This window comes from Lathamus discolor, chromosome 3, assembly GCF_037157495.1.
Source record: "Lathamus discolor isolate bLatDis1 chromosome 3, bLatDis1.hap1, whole genome shotgun sequence".
In the NCBI taxonomy this organism is placed as follows: Eukaryota; Metazoa; Chordata; class Aves; order Psittaciformes; family Psittacidae; genus Lathamus; species Lathamus discolor.
Genome location: NC_088886.1, coordinates 30,333,502 through 30,355,687, shown reverse-complemented (window position 1 = coordinate 30,355,687; position 22,186 = coordinate 30,333,502). Strand labels below are relative to the sequence as shown.

The following is a 22,186-nucleotide window of genomic DNA, read 5'->3' as shown; positions in this document are numbered from 1 at the left end:
TGTCTACCACTGGCTTACTTGTAGCACCTTTCACAACTGGGGGTGCTTAGTCATGTCAGTCATAAACACAGACTATGACCACGTGGGTGGCTATCACAAGTCTAGCTTCTTCCTTCCTCTCCTTGCCCCAACCCAGCATCCCAAAATAGGCTGCAGAAGGAGCTCCACAGTCTAAGGAATTCTGGATCACTCCAGAATTCACAGGTGGCAAAGCCACCTTGTGCTGCAATTCCCCAGTCCTTGCTTCTCTTTGAGACACATATTACAGAGGATCAAGATGGCCTTTGCTCTCAGCAGCCAACAGGACACCATGAACTTTGTGCTATTCATGAAAGCCTAGAACATTGTTCTTTCATGAAGACTTACGATATTCTTCCTGTCCCTATAATACCCCAATATTTGAAGCAGATGCATCTAACCTCTTCTTCTCTGGGATAGTTGGCAGAGTAAGGATAACAAATATTTCATTTTTCCTTTGGTTTAACCCACTCTAGGACAAATAGCTAATCACATGTCTTTTCTTCCTGGAGTTAATTAATTTTCTGTCAACATATTTTGTCTATAATTTATGCTCTGAAATTTTTCACTTTAAGAGTCTTATAAGAGAGATATACATCTGGATTGATTTCAAATATTTTTGTGATTGCATTTCATATTTTACTGGAATAATTTTCTTATATCCCTGAGGTAGTTTTGCTGAAAGATTTTTCATGCTTAAACCTTTTCAGCTTAAACCTTAAACAAAGCTTATAGAAAATATGGTGCAGGATTAGCAGCACTGCATCTGTTTAAAATTTCTTGCACTCAGTTGTCTAGCTCTCAAAGGCTGGCTTTTTTACTTGGGATCTCTTGGTGTGGTTGATCCTGCTAAAATTCTGCAATTATATCCCATACCAACTTCCATTAAACTTGCCCAGCTATTGAGTCATTACAAAAATTTGCTGACAGCTCCTGGAAATGTTCCAATACAATTTGCCTAAACTAGAGTTAATCTGGAGGTTTTTCATTTGCAAAACCAAATGATCATGTTTGAAATTAATTCTGCATTGTGATTTTAGTTTCTTCATGAGCAGAATGTTTATCTGTATTTACATGTCTCTAAAGAATTTGAAGATAAACTAGTAAGTCATATCCAGGAAGCTAAGCACACAAAACTGAGAATTTACTGACTGCAAAAGCACAAGGGCAAGACAAATCTTGGTCCTGATATGCCATAGTAGCTGTGGTTACCTGCTTGCATTGGAGGAATCCATTGGTGCATGATATACACTCTCAGTGATTCTTTGGTGCAGTTGGCTTGCTTCTGTTAAAGAAAAAGTAAAAAGACATTGCTCCAATTCATGTAAGTTGCTTCCTTGTTTGCATAGAAGGTTGAGAGAGAGAGAGATAGGAGAGGAGAGATTTATGACTGCTACTGCAATAAAAATGGAACACTGGTACTTGAATAGAAAGGCATATGGTGATCTTAAAGGCTGAAAATGTAGCTCACCCAAACAGCTCTTCTACCCATGTTTTTTAAGTGCAGGAGAGGTTTCTTCCCCTACCACTTTCTCTTTCCTCTGTACCTCTTCCTAGCTCATGCACAACATGAATCTAGAGAATGAACATATTGGCATTTTTCTCAGAATAAAATACAAGTTTTGTACAGCTTTTTCTGGCTTTAGTAACACATGTATATCAGTCCTTTTACACATGCAGACTCCAGTAGAATATATCCCCATCCCTCTGAAGAATGCTTTTGCTCAGCATCCTGAACAAACAGCAATAATAAAATGTTGCTCAGATGCCACCCGTTCACTCTTTCGGCACAGATTCAAGGTAGCAATAGATTCATTTTTCTGGTAAATGTTGAGCAGAGAAAGATGGTCAGAAAGATGCTGACAACCTGGCTTTCAAGGACAGAAGAATCTGACACTGAGAAGTGAGGAAGCAATGGAAGGAGCTGCTTTAAGCTCTAGGATTGAAGGGCTATTTCATTCTGAAAGAAGATAAAGCTCTTGTCAATGAAAGGTGAACAAAGGGACAGAGGCAGTACTGAAAGATTAAACTTAAAGTTTTTTGTGGGTGAGAATGCTGGGAGAAAGAAGCAGTTCGGGTGGGGAGTCAGAAGTAGCTTTGTTCCTGGTTTTGGCAACAGATTCACAGCCTTTCACAAATCACTTAAATTGCATCCATAATTCCTTTGCCTGCAAGGGACAATTAATGCTCTTTGGAATTGGGGAATAAAGGTGTTACCCAAAGCCTTGGTAGCCTTTCATGCTCAATGCAATATATGATAGGGGGTGTATATATACTAAGTATTTGGACACTAATGACTTATATGTTAAACTATTTATCACATACCTTTGGCCACCTTCTTTGCCCTTTACTCACTCATTCATCTCAGCTGGTTCCTTCCAACATTCCAAATCCCTCTGCAACTCCTAACAACAGTCATTAAAAACATCCCAGACAAACGTGTCCCTCTTCCTTCTCTCATTACAATGCACAGCTGGAGAAATATTGAGTCTTGGATTAAGCATGAATTAAAGCCTCTTCTTTCATGAGTCATTGGAGATAGAAACAACTGTTTAAAAACACAGGACAAAGCATTTGCTTCCTGTCATCGGTACTGTAATAAGGGCTTTGATTCGCGTGATCATTTGGGAAAAGGTAATGGGGAGAGCTGCAATAACATATAAGATATTATTTTTGCTCTCTGACTGCTGCTAAGCTGGATTCACAATGAAGAAAAACTTGACTTTACTCATAGAGTAGGATGAATGTCATCTTTGAATTTTCTCAAGATCAGACTGGATAAAGTCTTGAGTAACCAGGTTTGACAAATAACTGACTCTGTGTTGAGCAGGACGCTGGACTCTGATGTCCTGAAGTCCTTTGAGATCTGAAATATTCTGTGATCCTATGATCTTAAGGCAAAACAATAAAGAATATAAAAATATAAATGTTTTCAAAAACTTTCAGTCTTGATTCCTGCATAGCTTTCTCTATGCATAGAAAATGCATAGTAACTCTAGCATACAGGTCTTGTACGCTACAAAGATTTCACAAATGCTCATCTGGGTGACATAAAAGCTTCATTTTCTTTGTCTAGAAACACACATGGAGGATGAGCACTCTATCCTGTTACATATATACATTTTCTCCATAAGCTACTCTTCCCTTTGGTGGTATTCTACGTAAAGCCAGCTTTTATGCTTCAGAAGTAAATATTAGAAACCATATCAGAAAGTCCCCAGATGGAGTCCTGGAAATGCACTGATAAGAATCTTGAAATCTTTCCTCAGCAGTTCCTGCTGAACTGACCACACTGAGATTCAGAATAAAAAGGAGAAAGGATGAAGACAAGAACAGTAACAAAAGACCTGAGTAGTAAGCATTGTAAAAGGCGTATTGTTATTGGTTGGATTAAATTGCTGAGGCTAATGTGCATAGTTGTTTCCCTCCACTTAAGGACCTTATAAGAACACACTGTCTTTCTGAAACAGACAATTAAAATAAAGGTGACCTCTAAAGTTAAAGCATAGGCACAGGTTTCCACCTAGGACAAAATCTGCTTAGGAATCTGTAGGTTGTGGGCAGTGAGGCCTTGCTGGCATTGCTTTAATGAGAGGCATGTGTATGACAGAAGCAGGATATGACAGGTCAGGTGAGACGCAATGCCAGGGCCCAGGGAAAGTCCTTACTGAACACAGCTATGGGATTTTTGTCCTGCGAGAGCCTGAAAAATTACTTTTAGGACACTGTACATTCTTACTCATAAACAGAATAGTATCTCAGATAGCTTTCACCAATATGTTCTCTTACTATCTGGAATAACTGAATTTTACCTGTCTTGAGTTCAATATCTTAAAAAAAAAAAAAAAAAAAAAAAAAAGAGGTGTCATTATTTTAGGTACTAATGAGGCTTCAATCACTTGTGTTGTGCACATCACGAATCAGCTTAATAGTGACATCTCTATGAGAGAGGAAGATGTCATTAATCATGTTTTACTGGGAGGTCACCTAGACAAAAAGGTGGGATAACTGACTGACATTTAAAACATAAGAGGGTGACTAGATTTGGAGCAAAAACACCCAACAAAGCAAAACAAAAAATGGGACAGAGAGGAACAGTTGCTGTGTCTGGCCATGTATGTAGAAGGAGATCTTTTGTGTCAGGTCTTATGAGAAGGCACAGAGTGAATACTGGGACCTCATCTCCCATGCTGATGCAAATGGATGTTTCTAGGGTTGCAACTTGAGAGGAAGAACAGAGGAACATCATATTCCTCAGACTAACTATGAATGGGATTATGATTTATGCCATTTCTAAAGTTCTAAGACATTTTCTTTGATCAGGACAAGAGTTTCAATGCCAGTAATGCTGCAACCACCCAACCGATCCTCACATAGAAGATCTGATTTTCCTGGTGATATTGGACAGCACAGTAACTTATTCCAGCTCCATGTTGCCAAACACAGCTACAGAAGGAAGGCAACATCACCAAATCTCACTCTCTGTGTGTCCTACCTCTACATGCTTCCAGTTGTCCTGTCAGGACTTTGCGAATCTCTGAAATCCAGGTGTTTTTCAGCTCAACAGAAGATGCCTGAGAACACAAGGGGAAAAGACAAAGCAGATCTAGTTAAAGCAGGCTGCTAATCGCTCGGATGCCCTGAACTACATTTGCTCTCAATTTTCACAAGGAATGAAACACTGTGCCCAGCTTTGAGCAAAGCAGAAGACAGTCTTCAAGAAGGAAGACTTACCATGAATCTGAAATCCTGTCCTTGCTTTTCTGTCTAGTGTTCCAAGTAATTTTCCACTTTTTGTTTCCTCTTCTACCCCAAATCACAACCATTTTCACAATTTAAAATTAGATAAATGGATAATTTCAGTGCCAACACAACAATGAGACTTCCAATGGCTATTGTTCTTGAGTGTACAGTACAGTGAAAGTCATGAAACTGAAAACTTTCTTAGAAAGAGTTCAACCGAAAGTAAGTATAGTCCTTGGATGAAAAAAGATTGTTGTTACCTGAATTATGTAGACTTCTTCTCTGCCATTATACCAGATCTCAAACTTCTTATTATCCCCTTTTACATTTTCTGTAATGCCCACCGTGCTCATCTGTTTCAAAATAGTAAAGAAGCAGCTGGAATCTGGAAAATGTCAACAGTCTTTAAACTATTATCTGAAAAGCATTTTTCTGCTTCTTCTGAGAAGCAATTCTGCACCTTAGGGAGTCATTAAAAGTAAAATTCAGACCATGTTATTTCTCAACATCTAATTTATCAGTCATGTTTCGGATTGCTTTAGGAAAAAAAATAAGTGCTCAAAAGTAACACAAGCTAATGCCTGATCATGAATTCGCCCCCTTTGCTTTGCTTTTCTTGAACTGTGGATCAGTTTTCAACCCTATCTTGGCTTCTGTAAACCTATACTACAGTGACCTGCCGAGGTGGGAGAGGACAAGGGATGGAACAGGGCTCTGTGAGACTCATCTGCAAATCCGGACAACACGAAAAATTCAGTGTCATTTCAGGAAAATTTAAAAAAGAGGGGAGCAAGCAGCTAAGTGCCTAACTAGGCAAGATGAACAAAGAACTGAAGAAAATAATTTTAGATTTCTTAAGCAATAGACTCTTAACCACAATTTTGAAATCTAGCTGCTATGACACTTACCAGCTTCCCATCTTCTTCCTAATTTGTTCATCCCCCTTGTTCTGATTTGCCTCAGCATTGGATGTGAAGATTTAAATAGCTTTGATTATGTCATAATTCCTGCTATCTCCTCAGAAAGACTTCAAACATTTGTATGAATTCATTTGCTCCTTGAACCAGGTTCTATTACAATTCCTGTCTGGTTATCCTGTAATAGGCTTGAAGCATTACACTCAATGACCCATGTTAGTTGTCTGAAGTCACAAGTGTCACACCAATGTGCTTAAAGAGAAAATTTGGCCTGCTTGTGAATTCCATCTTAACAGATGTCCTGATTCATATCTGGAAATATCACTCTTGCAAATAAAAGGGCAATTCTACTGCACTGATTTATCCGCAGCTATTATTGTCACAGAATATATCTGTTCAACTGATATCAATAGTAAAACTTGCAATGAACTTGGACAATGCTAATAGGAAGAACAATGAGATATGCAGGTCCCTTGCTTCCCTTTATGGGACACTGGGAAAGATGCCCATTTGTATCAAATTGCAAAACCAAGCTTCACGTCTGGAGTTGCAGGACATATGGCTGTGTTTGTCTTCAGATCAAAACTAAATGGGAGCTTTCATTTACTCAGGAGTGTAAGGTAGCTCTAGATGTATACCTTCTTCAGTCTCCACAAGGAAGCACTCCTGTGTTGTGAGCACACTAGATTTACTTCTCTCCCCCCACCATTACCACATTTATTACCTTTAAAGAATTTTTGAAGCTGTATGAAGCCGTCTTCTCATGACCATCTGTGTTCTCCTCCCGTTTCTTGCAGAAAAGTAGCATCTTTGTATAGAGGAAGAGGTGTCTCTGCATCGGTTTGAATCTAGCCAAGTCCTTCACCTTGTTGTGTCCCTTCTTGTGGTCAGTCCACACATTGAAGGAACCTTGCATCAACAGTTTGCCAAGCTCACTAACATCACCCTAGCAACCAAGGAAATGAGACAGCCTGTATCACATTTAAACTAGGGCAATCCCAGGCACAGTTTTCCCCCAGTGGTGTTTAAGCTTCCAGGCAGAAATGTGCTTTGGCATCCCATGTGTTGGACAGTGGACGTGTTACAGCTGAAATCCCAGCTGCTTGTCTCCTTGCTAAATCTGTGTGGTTTCTTCATATAACCACTAACCTATTGCTTTCCATGCCCATAACTCCTCACTCATAATTAGTGTCTATGATCTGTCTCAGGACCTCTTTGGGTCTGACACACAGGCTGTCCCATCTGATTACCTCATAGGAAGCACCTTATGGCAAGAACTGAGTTTCAAGACTCCTTACTCCAAGACAGTATGAAGGCACAGTGCAGTCCAGATATCCAAGTGATGGGCTTGGCCCTGAAAGATCTCATTTCACCTTTGGCTATGCTATGAACTGTTTTTATTCCTGTGCAAAACCATGAAAGATGGACGCTTAGATGTCTAAAGACAGATTGGTGCCTAGAGGTAAGTAGGTGTGTAATTCCCTCGCATTTCTTTAAAAGCTTTGTCAACAATTTCTCAGCTCACCATCTGCAAACTATGCAATGCTGTACAGCCTTGTGCAAATAGGGAGTAAATGTACCAAGAAGCCAGGGGGACTTATGTCATCTACCTGGACTTCTGAAAGGCAGCTGACACTGTCCCACATAACATACTTGTCTCTAAACTGGAGAGGCATGGATTTGATGGATGGACCACTCAGTGGATAAGGAACTGGTTGAATGGTTGCACTCAAAGAGTTGCAGTCAACAACTCAATGTACAAGTGGAGACCAGTGACAACCAGCATTCCTCAGGAGTCAGTATCGGGACCAGCCCTATTTAACATCTTTGCCAACAACATGGACAGTGGGATTGAGTGCACCTTCAGCAAGTTTGCTGGTGACACCAAGCTGCGTAGTGCAGTTGACATGCTGGAGGGAAGGGATGCCATTCAGAGGGACCTTGACAGGTTGGAGAAGTGGGTCTGTGTGAACCTTATGAAGTTCAGCAAGGCCAAGTGCAGAATCCTGCACCTGGGTCAGGGCAATCTCAAGCACAAATACAGGCTGGGTGGAGACTGGATTGAGAGCAGCCCTGGGGAGAAGGATTTGGGAGTGTTGATTGGTGAGAAGCTAAACATGAGCTGGCAATGTGCACTCACAGCCCAGAAATGTCGGGCTGCATCAAAAGGAGTGTGACCAGCAGGTTGAGGGAGGTGATTCTCCCTCTCTGCTTGACCTGTCTTACTCTTGTAAGACCCCACCTCATATACTGTGCTCAGCTCTGGGACCCCCAACATAAGAAGGACATGGAGCTGTTGGAGAGCAGTCCAGATGAGAGCCATGGAGATGATCAGAGAGCTGGAGAACCTCTCCTACGGAGACAGGCTGAAAGAAGTGGGCTAGTTCAGCCTAGAGAAGGTTCCAGGGAGACATTAGAGCAGCCTTCCAGTACCTAAATGAGGTCCACAAAAAAGCTGGAGAGGGACTTTTCACAAGGGCATGTAGTGAACTGAGAGAAGATGGATTTAGATTAGATATTAGGAAAATCTCTTCACAATGACAGGGGTGAAGCACTGGCCCAGGTTGCCCAGAGAAGTTGTGGCTGACCTCACACCTAGAAGTATTCAAGGCCAGGTTGGCTGGGGCTTTCAGCAACCTAGTGTAGTGGAAAGTGTTCCCACCTGTGGCAAGGGGGTTGAAACTAGATGATCTTTTAAGGTCCCTTCCAAACCCAACTATTCTATGATTGTGTCAAGCCACTCTATCCTGCAGAAAAAAAAAAAACTAACACAGAATAACTCCTCCCACTCAGTCAGTATAGACCCCAGCACTTTCTCAGGAAGTCACATTCTGCACAAAACACTGTTTTTCTGGTGTACAGACTAAGTCTTGTTACTCTGATCTAATAATTCTTTGAGCCCAACTTTTCACTACATTGTTTCTCCTTGACATTTTCACCCTGCAGCTGTCTCAGAATGGGCAACCACATCCCCCTCAGGCCTGATTTCACCTGGCATGCTTTTACTTCCACTTCTCACTTAAGGGCTCATTTCATACAGGCAACAGTAGTTCTTGAAAGTCATATGACTTCAATGGAGCTTCATTAGAGAGATATATAAATTTGTGGGCCTTTGATTTGTACTGTGGTTGTTATATCATGTTTCAGATAATGAGTTTGCCAGTCACTGGGATGGATTCTATTACCCAGTTTAAATGGGTAACAAATTTTCACCCCTAAGTGCAAAAGACTTGGAAACACTTGAGTTGCATAGGGATCTCAAAGTTCCAGCAAATTTCTTAAGTTATGTCTGTCACACTTGCTACATCTCACCTGCAAATGAGTTTTGGGTATGATTACTCAAAAGGGCTGCATTTGTCCCACTTCCTCACCACATTCCCACCCCCACCTCCATATGACAGGTATGCCGACACGTACTTCTGGTCACTGAGTGGCAACCTTCAAGAATGTGGCACAGGCTCCTGCAAAGTGTACTAACCATGGCACAGCATGATCAGTAATGAGAGGAACATTGGATGGGTTAAGATCAGAGTAAAAGCAACAGCAAATAGTACCTCATATCCTGTGATTGCTATCTGGTGCATGGCATCATTTACTGATTTGATGATATCAAGCATCGTGGCTAGGGCTTCTTCCAATTCAGCAGTACCCTCCGAATTCTTGCTGCATTTCAGCATTTCCTGATTAGAAAAAGACACAAAACTACTTGAAAACTTCTTATATCAGATGCCACCATATGACAATCATCCCTTGAAATCTGTGCTGCCTAGACAAGTAGCAGAGCTATAGGAAAAACAAACACCAAAAAAAGCCAGGGTTTTCACTAGGATTGTCACTGAGGACATACATTTTGACCTTTTGGACATTTTCAAGTTTTACAGGTTCATTTAAGATGAGACAAGACCATTCTGACATATCTACAATGATTTTTTTTGACATCACAGAATTACATCCAGTTTTTTTTTAGTCCACATCTGCTACAGAAGAAACTCAATGATTTCAGGTGTTAAAGAATTCATTATTTCCCTTTGCAATTTGTTCCACACAGTACTTCCTACAGCTGTGAAAAATATAAATTAATTTCTAGTCTGAATTTGGTATATTTGACATTCCACTAATCAGGTCTTAGTTAACTCCTGTCAGATAAATAAATTCTGCATGGAAAGAAGTCACTTCTTGTGTAGATGCTTGTAAACTTCTGGTCAAATCTCCTCACAAATCTCTTTTCCTGTATTAATTGAGACTTCTTTAGTCTAGAAGACAGGTTTTTCAGCTGTTCCTTTTTCTTTTTTTTTTTTTTTTTTTTTTTTGAGGAAAAATAGGCCAGATTGCTATAAATCTTTCCCACCTCTTACTCTCTACCTCTATGGTCTACAGATTTATGTCTGCAAATTTGAAAGCTTTTTTTGAAAGCTAGTAATTTTGGAGAACAATGATGACCTCTAGCAAAAGCTCATCAAACATTATGTTCTGCTTCAAATATGAGAAGTTATTCCATCTTCCAACTCTTGCAGAAAGAACAAGAAACAAAGTTCTGGACAAGTTCAGGAGTACATACGCAAAGCAAAGAAAGAAACAAAACCTTTTGAGGGCTCAATTTCTCAATTCATACACAGAGATCCTACTCAAAGTTCCAAATATTTAGGGCAAAGTACTCATATAGCCCAGTGCAGCTCCTTATAAAGATGACTTTTCTTATTGCTGTATGTGTCTTTTGCTTGAGAAGTTCTTATCATAGCTCAGGATTTAATTATCTTCCTGTAACCAATGGCTATGTCCTATGTAAATCCTGAAAGACACTAAAATCTTCATTTTAAATGAAATTAACTGCCTTGCCTCTTGCTCTTCTGCCTACAGAGGAGCCCTGCTGATTCAGATACACAGACCAATTTTTTTTCCCCACTCTATTGTATAGAAAACTGTTACCACCAATGAGTATCCACTCAAGATCAGAATCAAACTCTGTGTCTTTGCTAAAAGCATCTAGGGAAGAAAAGGTTAACAGATATAAACCCACACATGTTTTGTACAGTCTTTGGAAAACATGAGTCTCAAAGCATCTGGAAGATTCCAACACTACAACACAGAATTTGAAACCAAACCTAATCAGAATTCCTACCATTAAACAAAAATAGTAAGATGACTGAAACCAAAAGTAGTAAACTAACTAATCATATATAGTGACCTGTAATTTTGATGCTTGGAATCTGCGTCCATTATTCAGCTGAAATAATAAGTTTATTGGTTTTTAATGAGACAATAGTTCCATAATTCATAATCAAAAAATCACTTTATTCATCATTATTTACTCATCCCATTATTTACCATCTACCAGTGGAATGAAAGAAGTGTTTGGCTGGATACAGTTTTCACTTCAGAAATGCAAGCCATGAAGAAATTCTTGTAATAATAGCAGCTCACTAAGAACTGTACAGTAAGTGAGTTTCATTTTGTTTCCTTATGCTGACTACAATGTAAACAGAAACCATAATCCAGAAATATACCCAGAAATGAATCAAGACTCATAAGAACTTTAGTAATCTTTATTATAGTATGAATGAGACCCCTTCATCAGGGAGGCCATTGACATGGTTTTCATTCAGGCATATTATTTTCAGACACATTTTGAGTTTGGAAATAATTTAATCCAAAAGTCGAGGCACTTATGTTCCCATAAAACAGGACTGCAAAAAGGTAGTTCTTGTAAACCCCAAACTGCAGCAGTGTTTCCTCAAGTGCTTGGGTGACCAGGGTTTAGAAGGTAAAAGCATAATGCATTCCTGTAGCACCTGTTGCACAATTTCTAGGATGAGGATGGATTCCCTGCTCTCTGTATAGTGGGTTTGTTGCTTTACAATATTAGTTGAATATTGTTGAATTTTATTACTTGTTGAAACCATAATGTTGCAATAATCATGACTCAGAATTTGCCCATCACTCAAGTCACACAGCTTCTTAAGCACTTGTTTGTTACCATTTGCAGACTCCCATTTTCCTACTTTTAAAAGCTCCTGCTGCCAGGGAAAATGTACACCATCTTCATAGACTTCATAATCCCTGACAAAGTAAATATCTGTGCCAGTGTGTTGTTGCTAAGTACAAAACTGGTCTGACAAGCCTCAACCCCAATAGCTGCAACCTGCTTTGCCTGAGAATTTTACCCCTTGATCTAATCTTGGTTTTATTTACAGTCCTATTTCAAATTAAAAGTGGAATGTGGTTTACTCTTGTTCTTCTAAAGACCTTGAAATTTTCTCCCTTGTCACAGAAGAGTTTCAAGAAATAAGACAAATTTACTTCTGGATTACACTGATGTAAATCTACTGAAATCAATGAAGTTGCATTCTTGTTAATATCCTCTTTCAATATTTGGATTCTACAGTTTTGTGTGAAGTCAATAAGCAGGTCACAGAAATACTGCGCAAGTGAATGGCCAGCCAGATCCTCACATGGCTTAAACTGACACAATTTGACAAGTGCCATGGTAGTTACTAGCTATTAGCAAATAAAATTGCAGCCTAGTATTTTCTCTGCAGATTTCATGCTGAATTTCATGACAGTACACAACACTACATTAAGTCCAGAGGCTTGAGAATTGCCTGTAATTCACCTTCATGACCTTCCCATAGGGAAAGTCAACAAACATTATTTTGAAGAACTGAGGAAGACAGAAATTTAAGCCACCATCTCAGAAAAATGTTACTGGTTTGAGAGCACATTATTTCCTGTTGTCCAGTTCAGACCAAAATTCCAAGCATGGACCACTCACAGCTGCAACCAAATCAAGATGGGAGTTCACATATTTATCCTGTGGAAAAGTTATAGGCTATTTGTTCCTAGCTGGGTCTTTAAAACAGAAGCATCAAGAGGGTAGGGCTTCTTCTGACACGTCTGGGCTACAATCATGGTAAAATACCAGGTTCAGAGAGCTGAGTTTTGTTAAACATGGACAAATGTCAGAGACAGGATTTAATGCATCAGTTCCTGTTTTGAAACTGTAAAACCGTATACTAATACAATAAAACCAAATTCAAAGACAAATAATAACTGAGTAAATAAAATACTATATAAAATACCTTGCTTTATGTATATATAACAGTATGTATGGTCATATACCATACATACATATGGTACGTATGACCATACACTGCTATTGCTTAGGATAGAAGTATTGCTAAGTAATAGCAGCTCTTATTCTGAAATGGAAGTCCTTTCTTTGTTACCATTTTCCAACACAGCATTACAAAGTATTTGTTCAAGAAGTAACAGAGTATTTATTCCCAGGTAGTACTTCAGAAAACATTGCTGATGTGCAATTCTGTAAGTAAAACAAGCTATGCATTGGAATTCTTAGCATTCTCATAGAGAGCTTACCTTTAACAGCAACTGGTACTTGGTGATTCTCTGGACTGGCTTTAAGAGATAAGCATCTAGAGAGAGTTTATGATCCAATTTACGCTGACATTCCTGTAAGAGACAACACAGAAGAAAAATACAATTGTGTCTTGAAACACAGGCAAGACACCGAGATCATTATCATTTTCTAATTTGAAGCTTATATGTCTGTGAATTAATTGAAAGATAAATTTGTTCCATCTTCATAGGAGTTTCCAGGTTACCTATGCCATAGTGAAAACGTATCTAAACAAGAGCAAATGCGTAGGTTCAATTTAGTTTCTAAAGTGGTATGCACTGTTTAGGAGCTTGCAATTATCTGGGGTTTACAAAGAAGCCAGCAGTTCTTTGGTTTGGGTATAGCCTGAAGAGTCAGGCTCCTGCCCAGGAGATCTACCTACCTAAGAAATTCTGCCTACCTAGGTTCTTGTAGAGAACACCTTGACACATACTGAGCACTTGCCATCAGAATAAGAAGGGTGCAGAAAAGTCTGTTTATTGCTCTAAGTTTTCTAAAGAGAGAAGAGGTACAGAAGGAAAACAAGCTTTGATGGCCTTGCACTGCTAGTCTGCAATGAAACTAAACTCCACCTGAAAAAAGATGCTGTCTCCACACTGTCTCCAGAGAGCTTCAGACCTTGGCTTGTTCTGACAGTATTTTTCATATATTTGGAGGTCCTCTTTCTGCAAGACAAGGAGAGTTTAAAGGCAAGGTAAGAAAAAAGGATCCACAGAGCATCTGCCTTGAGTCACACTTTTTCCTACCTTCCATCCTAACACATGAAGTAATTAATACACACGGATAACTCTGTATGTAAAAATACACTGCCGCTACCAAACTTGCTTTTTACTCTTGTAAAGTTTAATACACCCGGAAAAAAAAGACTTTTCTCACTTTTTGCACAAAGCAAGGAGATTGCAGACTGGAAGACACATCATATAATTGCAAAACTGCTATCTTCCAGGGAGGGGAATAGATGGTGTGAAAACAAAAAAACAAACAAACAAAAAAAGCGTCAGAAATGTAAATTTTGTTAACAGTTCTAGTAGGCTGGTAATTGCTAACAATGTTCCCCACTTAGCTAAGGTTCACATGTTCTAAACACTTTGAAGAGTGCAGGCTCTCCAATAGTACAAGATTGAATTAAAAAGTAGCAAGTTTGTCTTGTTGATGTACCAGGCCAGGCAGGGAGAAGTACTTAAACCCTGTCCTGTTCAAACTAGAAGTGGGTGGATTCACTTGACCTGTTTACCTATGACTACACTCCAAATGCTCTCCAGTCAGTGTCAAAAATCTTACTGACTTCAGTGAAAAAAAAAACAAACAAACAAAAAAAAAAACAAACAAACAAAAACCCAACCTCTATAAAAGCCCTGAGAGGTGTATTTTGAGTTCCCCAGGCTCCATGGGTGGGTGCAGACAGACATCCCCAGGCTCCACGGGTGGGTGCAGACAGACAGGCAGGTGTTCCTGTGCCAGGTTCTCTGCTCACTGGCTAGATTCAGTCAGCACAGAAGCCCTGCAGCCCAGAAGACCATGGAGCAGTGCCATAGAGATTCCAAAGCAGGACTGACTGTGTCTGACCAGCTGGGAGCTTCCCATCTTTGTCAGCACCTATCCTGGTAGATGTGATCTCAGTGAATCAGGGAGCACTAAAAATAAATCTCAGGAATTCCTGGCCCTTGCCTCTCTGCTTTCAGCCTACTAGGCAGTGCCTGGACAACATTGGTGGAGGGAAAGCATTTTCTTTTGTACAGAATTACAAGAAGAAATCAGTGTTGTGGCTACCTTCCTCTATAGACCTAAACTGACATCACTCTGATGAACTGGATGTGAAAGCAGAGCTATGCCATGCAACATTTTGCTGTGTTAAGGATTACACAATACAAAAAGCTTTGTTGCAACTTAATAGAGTATTAATGGAGCTATTTCAAAACAGCTACAGAATTTTCCCCTCAAAAATAGAACTGCTTGCACATGTTGCCTTGGAAGGAAGTGAGCAGGAGGTAAAACACACAGATATAAAAGTAGGAACAAAGTGTAACCAAGCATTACAATTTGTTCCTAGCCCACAGAAGCCTAATAAGACCGGGCAAGAGCAATAGAGACGGCAACAGTCAAGATCACTAGTAGGCATAAGAGGAAAGTACCAATTTAAATTTAAAGAAAAGGTACAATAATCAATAATTTACCAGTAATTTGTTACAGTGGAACCACCCTATGCCAATGAGGTTTCTACTACTGCCCAAACTAGTGACACCTGCTCAGGAAGATACTTACATCTTTAAATACAGCTTTGAATTTTGTAACACTGTAAGGAATAGGAAATTCCTGATGAAATTACTAGGATCAGACTCTAAAATGCCAAGAAATGATTAATTGCCCGATTACTCAAATCACAGTCTTGAATGTTTCACACATCTCTATTTTCATATCCAGATGTTCTGGGTTCTTAATGGTACTTCTATACCATGCCCATCTCTCCTGGAATGTTTTTTCTTTCCATGGTGATTTGTATCCTGGATCTTTGTAAGCTTTCACGCATACAGCATATATGAACAGTTCCAATTATCTTTTTTGACTGCTGATTTATGAATAAATTTTGGTTGAGATTAGAATTTTGCCCTTTGAATCCAAGTCACAGGTTTCTGATCAGCTGCTACAGTCCTTTCACAAATAGCTTCCTTTTCTAAAATCTTCTTTCTCTCAGGACAACCAGATGTCCCATCTGCTGGAACCTATTCTATTATTCTCTCTTCCCAAGGTTAACAATATTAATAAGTAAACAGTGGTAATCCACAGTGAGTCACCTCTGCAAGGCACTTCACACAGCACAAGTTGGTAAGCAGTCTCACACACCTTTTGTTTCTTCCTGTGCATTCTTGCCTTGGTTTGGTAAGCTTTCTTGCTTTGCAGCCGTGTGTTTCACACATCAGCCCAGAGTGTCCTTGTTGCTCATAAAACCACTAGAACACCCATCCTGCAAAGCATTCAGTACACATCTCACCCCTCTCTGAGCATCTGTGCCATCCCTGCCACAGACAGCAAGACTCAGGCACCAGGGTGTCCCAACTGCAGCTCACAGATGCTTTCAAGCAGCTCTGGAATCAGACTGAAAAGTCGCGGTGTGATCAGACATGGTAGCATTCTTCAAGTTTGAATCTAAAAATCAATCTGTTCCTAATTGAAGGCCCACCACGATGTTGTGGCAGGATGGTTACACCCTCACAAAGAAAGAGCAATGGAGAAGTGAATCTGCAACAATGCAAGTTTCTTCCCAGAATTTGGTATCAGCTCTTAATAGCAGCCGTTTTAGTTTCCTCACATGCCAAAGCAAGCACAGTCATAACTCACAGGGCAAGCCAGAAGCCTTTGCTCAGCAGGAAGAAATGAAAGCCTGCCAAATCATGGGCAGCACAAATACACAACCAGACTTTTGTTTGTGCCTCCTAAGGGCAATCCAACAGAAACAACAAATTTCTGGACTTTATGTGGCTTCTTCTAAAAACAGAACATAAGGGCAAGTTCTTGAATCAAAAGTGCTACTGTGTGAGCAGAGACATCTCAAGAGACGCCTTTGCTTTCGTAGTGTGAAATTTGGCATGGGAAGAAATCAAATGAATGATTTAACCTCTTATTCAATACATTCAGTGTTCTTTGACTAGGCCAGAGAAACTGATAAGCAAAGGTGACAGAGGGACCAATTTTCTTTGACTTCACACCTGGACCATAGCTTTAGTGCTGCTTTTATACTCATAAGGATAGTGAGGAGAATTGGGCTCCATAGCTGTTTTTACAGAGAGAGACACAAGCTACAGCATTTGAGCATAGAATTTGAACTTCCCACAGAATTACAGGATCAGTTCAGTGTCAAGAATTTCTCTGCATCTCCAAATCCAGGTATATTTGCAACATACACACTGTTTTACGCTTTTTGGATTTCAAAGGTCTGCATTCTTCAAAGACTGTTTATCCTGTTTTGTATAATGACTTCACCACAGTATTTTCCTGCTCAGCATCTGAATCTTAGAGTAACAACATACTGCTTAGTAGTGTCATTTACTCAAGCTCTAAATGCTTTGCTGTTAAACAGAAAATAATTCAGTGGACTTATAATCACATTTACACTCATATAGAACCACAGAATCAACTAGGTTGGAAAAGACCTTGGAGATCATCAAATCCAACTGTTACCTGAGGACTGCCAAGGGCACCACTAAAACATGTCACTATGGGCCTCATCTACACAGATTTTGTACACTTCCAGGGATGGTGATTCAACCACTTCCCTGGGAAGCCTGTTCCAATGCCTGATCACCCTTCCAGTGGAGAAATTTCTCCAATGCCTGATCACCCTTTCAGTGAAGATACTTTTCCTAATATCCAATCTAAACCTCCCCTGATGCAGCTGGAGGCCATTACCTCATGTCCTATCACTTGTTACTTGGGAAAAGAGACCAGCCACCTCTTCCCTCCATCCTCCTTTCAGGTAGTTGTAGGGAGTGATATGATCCCTCCTGAGCCTTCTCTTCTCCAGACTAAACAGCCCCTGCTCCCTCAGCTGCTCCTCATCAGACTTGCGCTTCATATCCTTCACCAGCTTTGTTGCCCTTCTTTGGACCTGCTTCAGCATCTCAATGTCTCTCTTGTAGTGAGGGGCTCAGAACTGAGCACTGTATTTGAGATGCAGCCTCCCCAGTGCCAAGTACAGGGGGATGATCACAGCCCTGGCCCTGCTGGCCACACTGTTTCTGATACAGGCCAGGATGCCATTGGCCTTCTTGGCTGCCTGGGCACAAGCTGGCTCATGTTCAGTTGTCAGTCAGCACCCCAAGGTCCTTTTCCACCAAGCAGCTTTCCAGTCACTCTTACCCAAGCCTGCAGCGTTACATGGGGTCGAGACCCCATTGCTGTGACTCAGGGGCAGGACCCAGCTCTTTGCCTTGTTGAACCTCATGTCACTGGCCACAGCCCATTGATCCAGCCTGCCCAGATCCCTCTGCAGAGACTTTCTACCCTCCAGCAGATCAACACTTCCACCCAGCTTGGTGTCATCTGGAAATTTACTGAGGGTGCACTCAGTCCCCTCATCCAGATCATCAATGAAGATGTTAAACAACACTGGCCCTAATACTGAGCCCTGAGAGACACCACTAGCATCTGGTCACCAACTAGATGTGACACCATTTACCACTACTCTTTGGGATCTGCCATCCAGCCAGTAAAGAATACACCCATTCAATCCATGAGCAGCCAGTTTCCCCAGGAGAATGTTGTGGAAGACAGTGTCAAATGCTTTCCTAAAGTCCAAATAGACAACATCTACAGCCTTTCCCTCAACTACCAGCTGGGTCACCTCCTCACAGAATCACAGAATCACAGAATCCCAAGGGTTGGAAGGGACCTAAAAAGATCATCTAGTCCAACCCCCCTGCAAGAGCAGGGTAACCTACAGTACATCACACAGGAACTTGTCCAGGCGGGCCTTGAATATCTCCAGGGTAGGAGACTCCACAACCCCCCTGGGCAACCTGTTCCAGTGCTCTGTCACTCTTACAGTAAAGAAGTTCTTCCTGATGTTAACGTGGAACTTCCTATGTTCCAGTTTACACCCATTGCCCCTTGTCCTATCACTGGATATCACTGAAAAAAGCCTAGCTCCATCATCCTGACACCTACCCTTTACATATTTGTAAACATTGATGAGGTCACCCCTCAGTCTCCTCTTCTCCAAGCTAAAGAGACCCAGCTCCCTCAGCCTCTCCTCATAAGGGAGATGTTCCACTCCCTTAATCATCTTTGTGGCTCTGCGCTGGACTCCTTCAAGCAATTCCCTGTCCTTCTTGAACAGAGGGGCCCAGAACTGGACGCAATATTCCAGATGCGGCCTCACCAAGGCTGAGTAGAGGGGGAGGAGAACCTCTCTTGACCTACTAACCACTCCCTTTCTAATGCACCCTAAGATGCCATTTGCCTTCTTGGCCACAAGAGCACATTGCTGGCTCATGGTCATCCTCCTATCCACCAGGACCCCCAGGTCCCTTTCCCCTTCGCTACTTTCCAGCAGGTCACCCCCCAACCTGTACTGGTACATGGGGTTGTTCTTCCCCAGATGCAAGACTCTACACTTGCCCTTGTTGAATTTCATCAAGTTTCTCCCCGCCCAACTCTCCAGCCTGTCCAGGTCTCGCTGAATGGCAGCACAGTCCTCTGGTGTGTCAGCCACTCCTCCCAGTTTTGTGTCATCAGCAAACTTGCTGATGGTGCACTCAGTTCCCTCATCCAGGTCATTGATGAAAATATTAAACAGCACCGGTCCCAGCACCGACCCCTGAGGAACTCCACTAGTCACAGACCTCCAGCTAGAATCTGCGCCATTGACCACAACTCTCTGCCTTCTTCCTCTCAACCAGTTCTCGATCCACCTCACTACTTGATCGTCAAGCCCACACTTCCTTAGCTTATCTGTGAGGATGCTGTGGGAGACAGTATCAAATGCCTTACTGAAATCAAGAAAAACTACATCTACCGCTCTACCATCATCCCTCCACCTAGTCACTTCCTCATAGAAGGCTATAAGGTTGGTCATACATGACTTCCCCCTCATAAAACCATGTTGGCTGTTCTTAATGACCCCCTCATCCTTGATATGCCTAGTGATGGAGTCAAGAATAAGTTGTTCCATCATCTTTCCAGGGATGGAGGTAAGGCTGACCGGTCTATAATTACCCAGGTCCTCCTTCTTGCCCTTCTTATAGATTGGTGTGACCTTTGCCATCCGCCAATCCTCAGGCACCTCGCCCGTTTCCCACGACTTACCAAAGATGATGGAAAGTGGCCTAGCAATGACCTCCGCCAGCTCCCTCAGCACCCGTGGGTGCATTCCATCTGGACCCATCGATTTACAGATGTCCAGTTTGCATAGCTGATCCCTAACCCAATCCTCATCTACCAAAGCAAACTCCTCCTTTGTCCTGACTCCTTCTGGGGCTATAGAAATCCTCATAGGAGGAGATCAGGTTGGTCAAGCAGGACTTATCCTTCATGAAACCATGCTGACTGGGCCTGATCTCCTCATCTTCCTTCACGTGCTGTGTGGTCTCAGGACGATCTGCTCCATGACCTTCCTCAGCACTGAGGTCAGGCTGACAGGCCTGTAGCTTCTGGGGTCTTCCTACCTGCTCTTTTTGTAGAGAGGTATCATGCTGGCAAACCTCCAACCCTCTGGGATCTTCACAGACTAGGACTGCTGATAAATGATGAAGAGTGGCTTGGTGAGCTCATCTGCCAGCTCCTTCCACACTCAAATACGATGCTGTTCAGCCTGGCTTGTTTGTAAACTGGGGGCATAGCCTTTGGAAGTATCACACATTCATAATTCCCGTTGAAATCTTAGTGACACGCTCAACATCTCTGACAAATGACATGTGTATGTTTCATTCAGATTTGTATTTCATACATCACCTTGTTGAAAAAAAAAATTAACACATACTCTGGAAAAGCAGCACATGATAGATGTAGCATAGAGTAGAAACAGGAGGTACTTTTGACTATAGGGAAGAGGACAGATTTTCCCATTTCTCATGCCTCTTCCATCTCCCGTGTAAAACAGTCTCACTCAAGCAGTTTGTCAGACTATGAAAATGGTAGCAACCCACCAAAACTTCCCCCCCTGCCACTAGTGGGGCATCTGAATGAGTGTTACAAAAACTATATGAGTGCTATACAAACTATATAAGTGGTATAAAATGAGTGCAGGTAACAGAACTAACAGTCCCTGGGGAAGATGGATAGGGAGGGACATGACTGGGAGCTCCTGGAGGAGAAATTTGCAGAACTTAGGTACTGAAAGTCACAGAAAGTGAAGATACATGGATGTGACCAAAACCACCGCTGCCTGTGGGCTTTCCCATGAACAGAGATCACTCTACTTTTTTTTTATTAATAAAAGCTAACCCTAACTCCTCTAAACTTCTAGGAGAGTAACTCTCCTGAATGGTGCACAGAAAAAGATATATATGATAAGACAGGAACAGGATGTAGTATCTACACTCAGAGCAATCTGCTGTGACACCATTCTGTGCTTATTTACAGTCGGGTGGTGTCTGGAATACATTAGACTGCAGGTATACATTTGTCTGATATAAAAAGCACATTAAATATTTGGATTACTGATTATTTCTTTTTTAACCAGGGCTTAAAATACATTGGTAAAACACTGGTAATAGACCTCTTCCTGTCAGTAAACAGGTAAAAGTTCGGACTTCAAAAACCACACTTGTTAGCTGTTGCTTAATTTGGGAATATCTGCTTATGCGGGTTTCCCTCATTCATAAAAATAATCTGAGTGAAAAGACAGGAATAAATCTGTAAGTACTGTATGATAAGACCATAGATATTCCTAGATATCTGCAAATTCTTTTCTGCAATCTGCAGAAAAACAAATCTGCAGAAGAATTTACTTACTCTTTTCAAAAAGCATCGGGCAAGAAGCTCAGGGTTTTCAATGCAATTTTCTATCTCCTTAAGGAAAATCCTAAAAGGGAGAAATAAAGCAAACAGTAATGTAACATCCCACTCCAACTGTGTGCTATCTTCTGTGTAAATCCAGCTTTAAATCTACGTTTTTGTAGTAAGAGGATTCAACGGGGAAGGTAACAATTCTGACACAGAAAGAAATATGTATTTTAGAAAAACGGGATGTGATTCACAGCTGATTGCCTGAATCACCATTAGTATCATGTTTTCATCTGCTCACACGCATCTGATACATCTGGTTCCTCTGGCTGTTGAGATTTGTTTCCAATATGTAGCCCAAACACCTGCATCTCATTTAGTTATGAGGATTTTTTAGAACAGCTAGAAAAGACAGAAAAGCTCTGTCAGATGCAGTAGCTTAATCAGCAAGCAGCGAAAATATGGCATGTGGTCCAAAGGCTTCTGCTGTGGAGGCCAATGAACTAAGCGTTTAGGGGAAGAAAGACCAGGTTTGCAAATGGAGGGGAATGTCATTCTTCAGATGGAAGACACATTCTTTCAAAATAATACATAACCTCGAAAAGAATTTTTCTACTATGTATCAACTACTCTGGCATAATGTTTAAATTTACAT

General features: G+C 41.1%; 1 protein-coding gene across 9 annotated transcripts in view; it reads right to left on the bottom strand.

The window, feature by feature from the left end:
* Window positions 1-22,186, bottom strand: part of MCF2L2 (MCF.2 cell line derived transforming sequence-like 2) — a 180,727-nt gene that overhangs the window by 19,172 nt on the left and 139,369 nt on the right. For all 9 annotated transcript variants that reach the window (XM_065674463.1, XM_065674466.1, XM_065674462.1 and 6 more), the window contains exons 18-25: window positions 21,541-21,610; window positions 13,665-13,757; window positions 13,053-13,145; window positions 9,233-9,358; window positions 6,403-6,624; window positions 5,022-5,114; window positions 4,514-4,592; window positions 1,231-1,303 (exon numbers count right to left, since the gene is read on the bottom strand). In XM_065674463.1, the coding sequence (XP_065530535.1) occupies window positions 1,231-1,303; window positions 4,514-4,592; window positions 5,022-5,114; window positions 6,403-6,624; window positions 9,233-9,358; window positions 13,053-13,145; window positions 13,665-13,757; window positions 21,541-21,610 (849 nt within the window). The remainder of the gene's footprint in view (window positions 1-1,230; window positions 1,304-4,513; window positions 4,593-5,021; window positions 5,115-6,402; window positions 6,625-9,232; window positions 9,359-13,052; window positions 13,146-13,664; window positions 13,758-21,540; window positions 21,611-22,186) is intronic.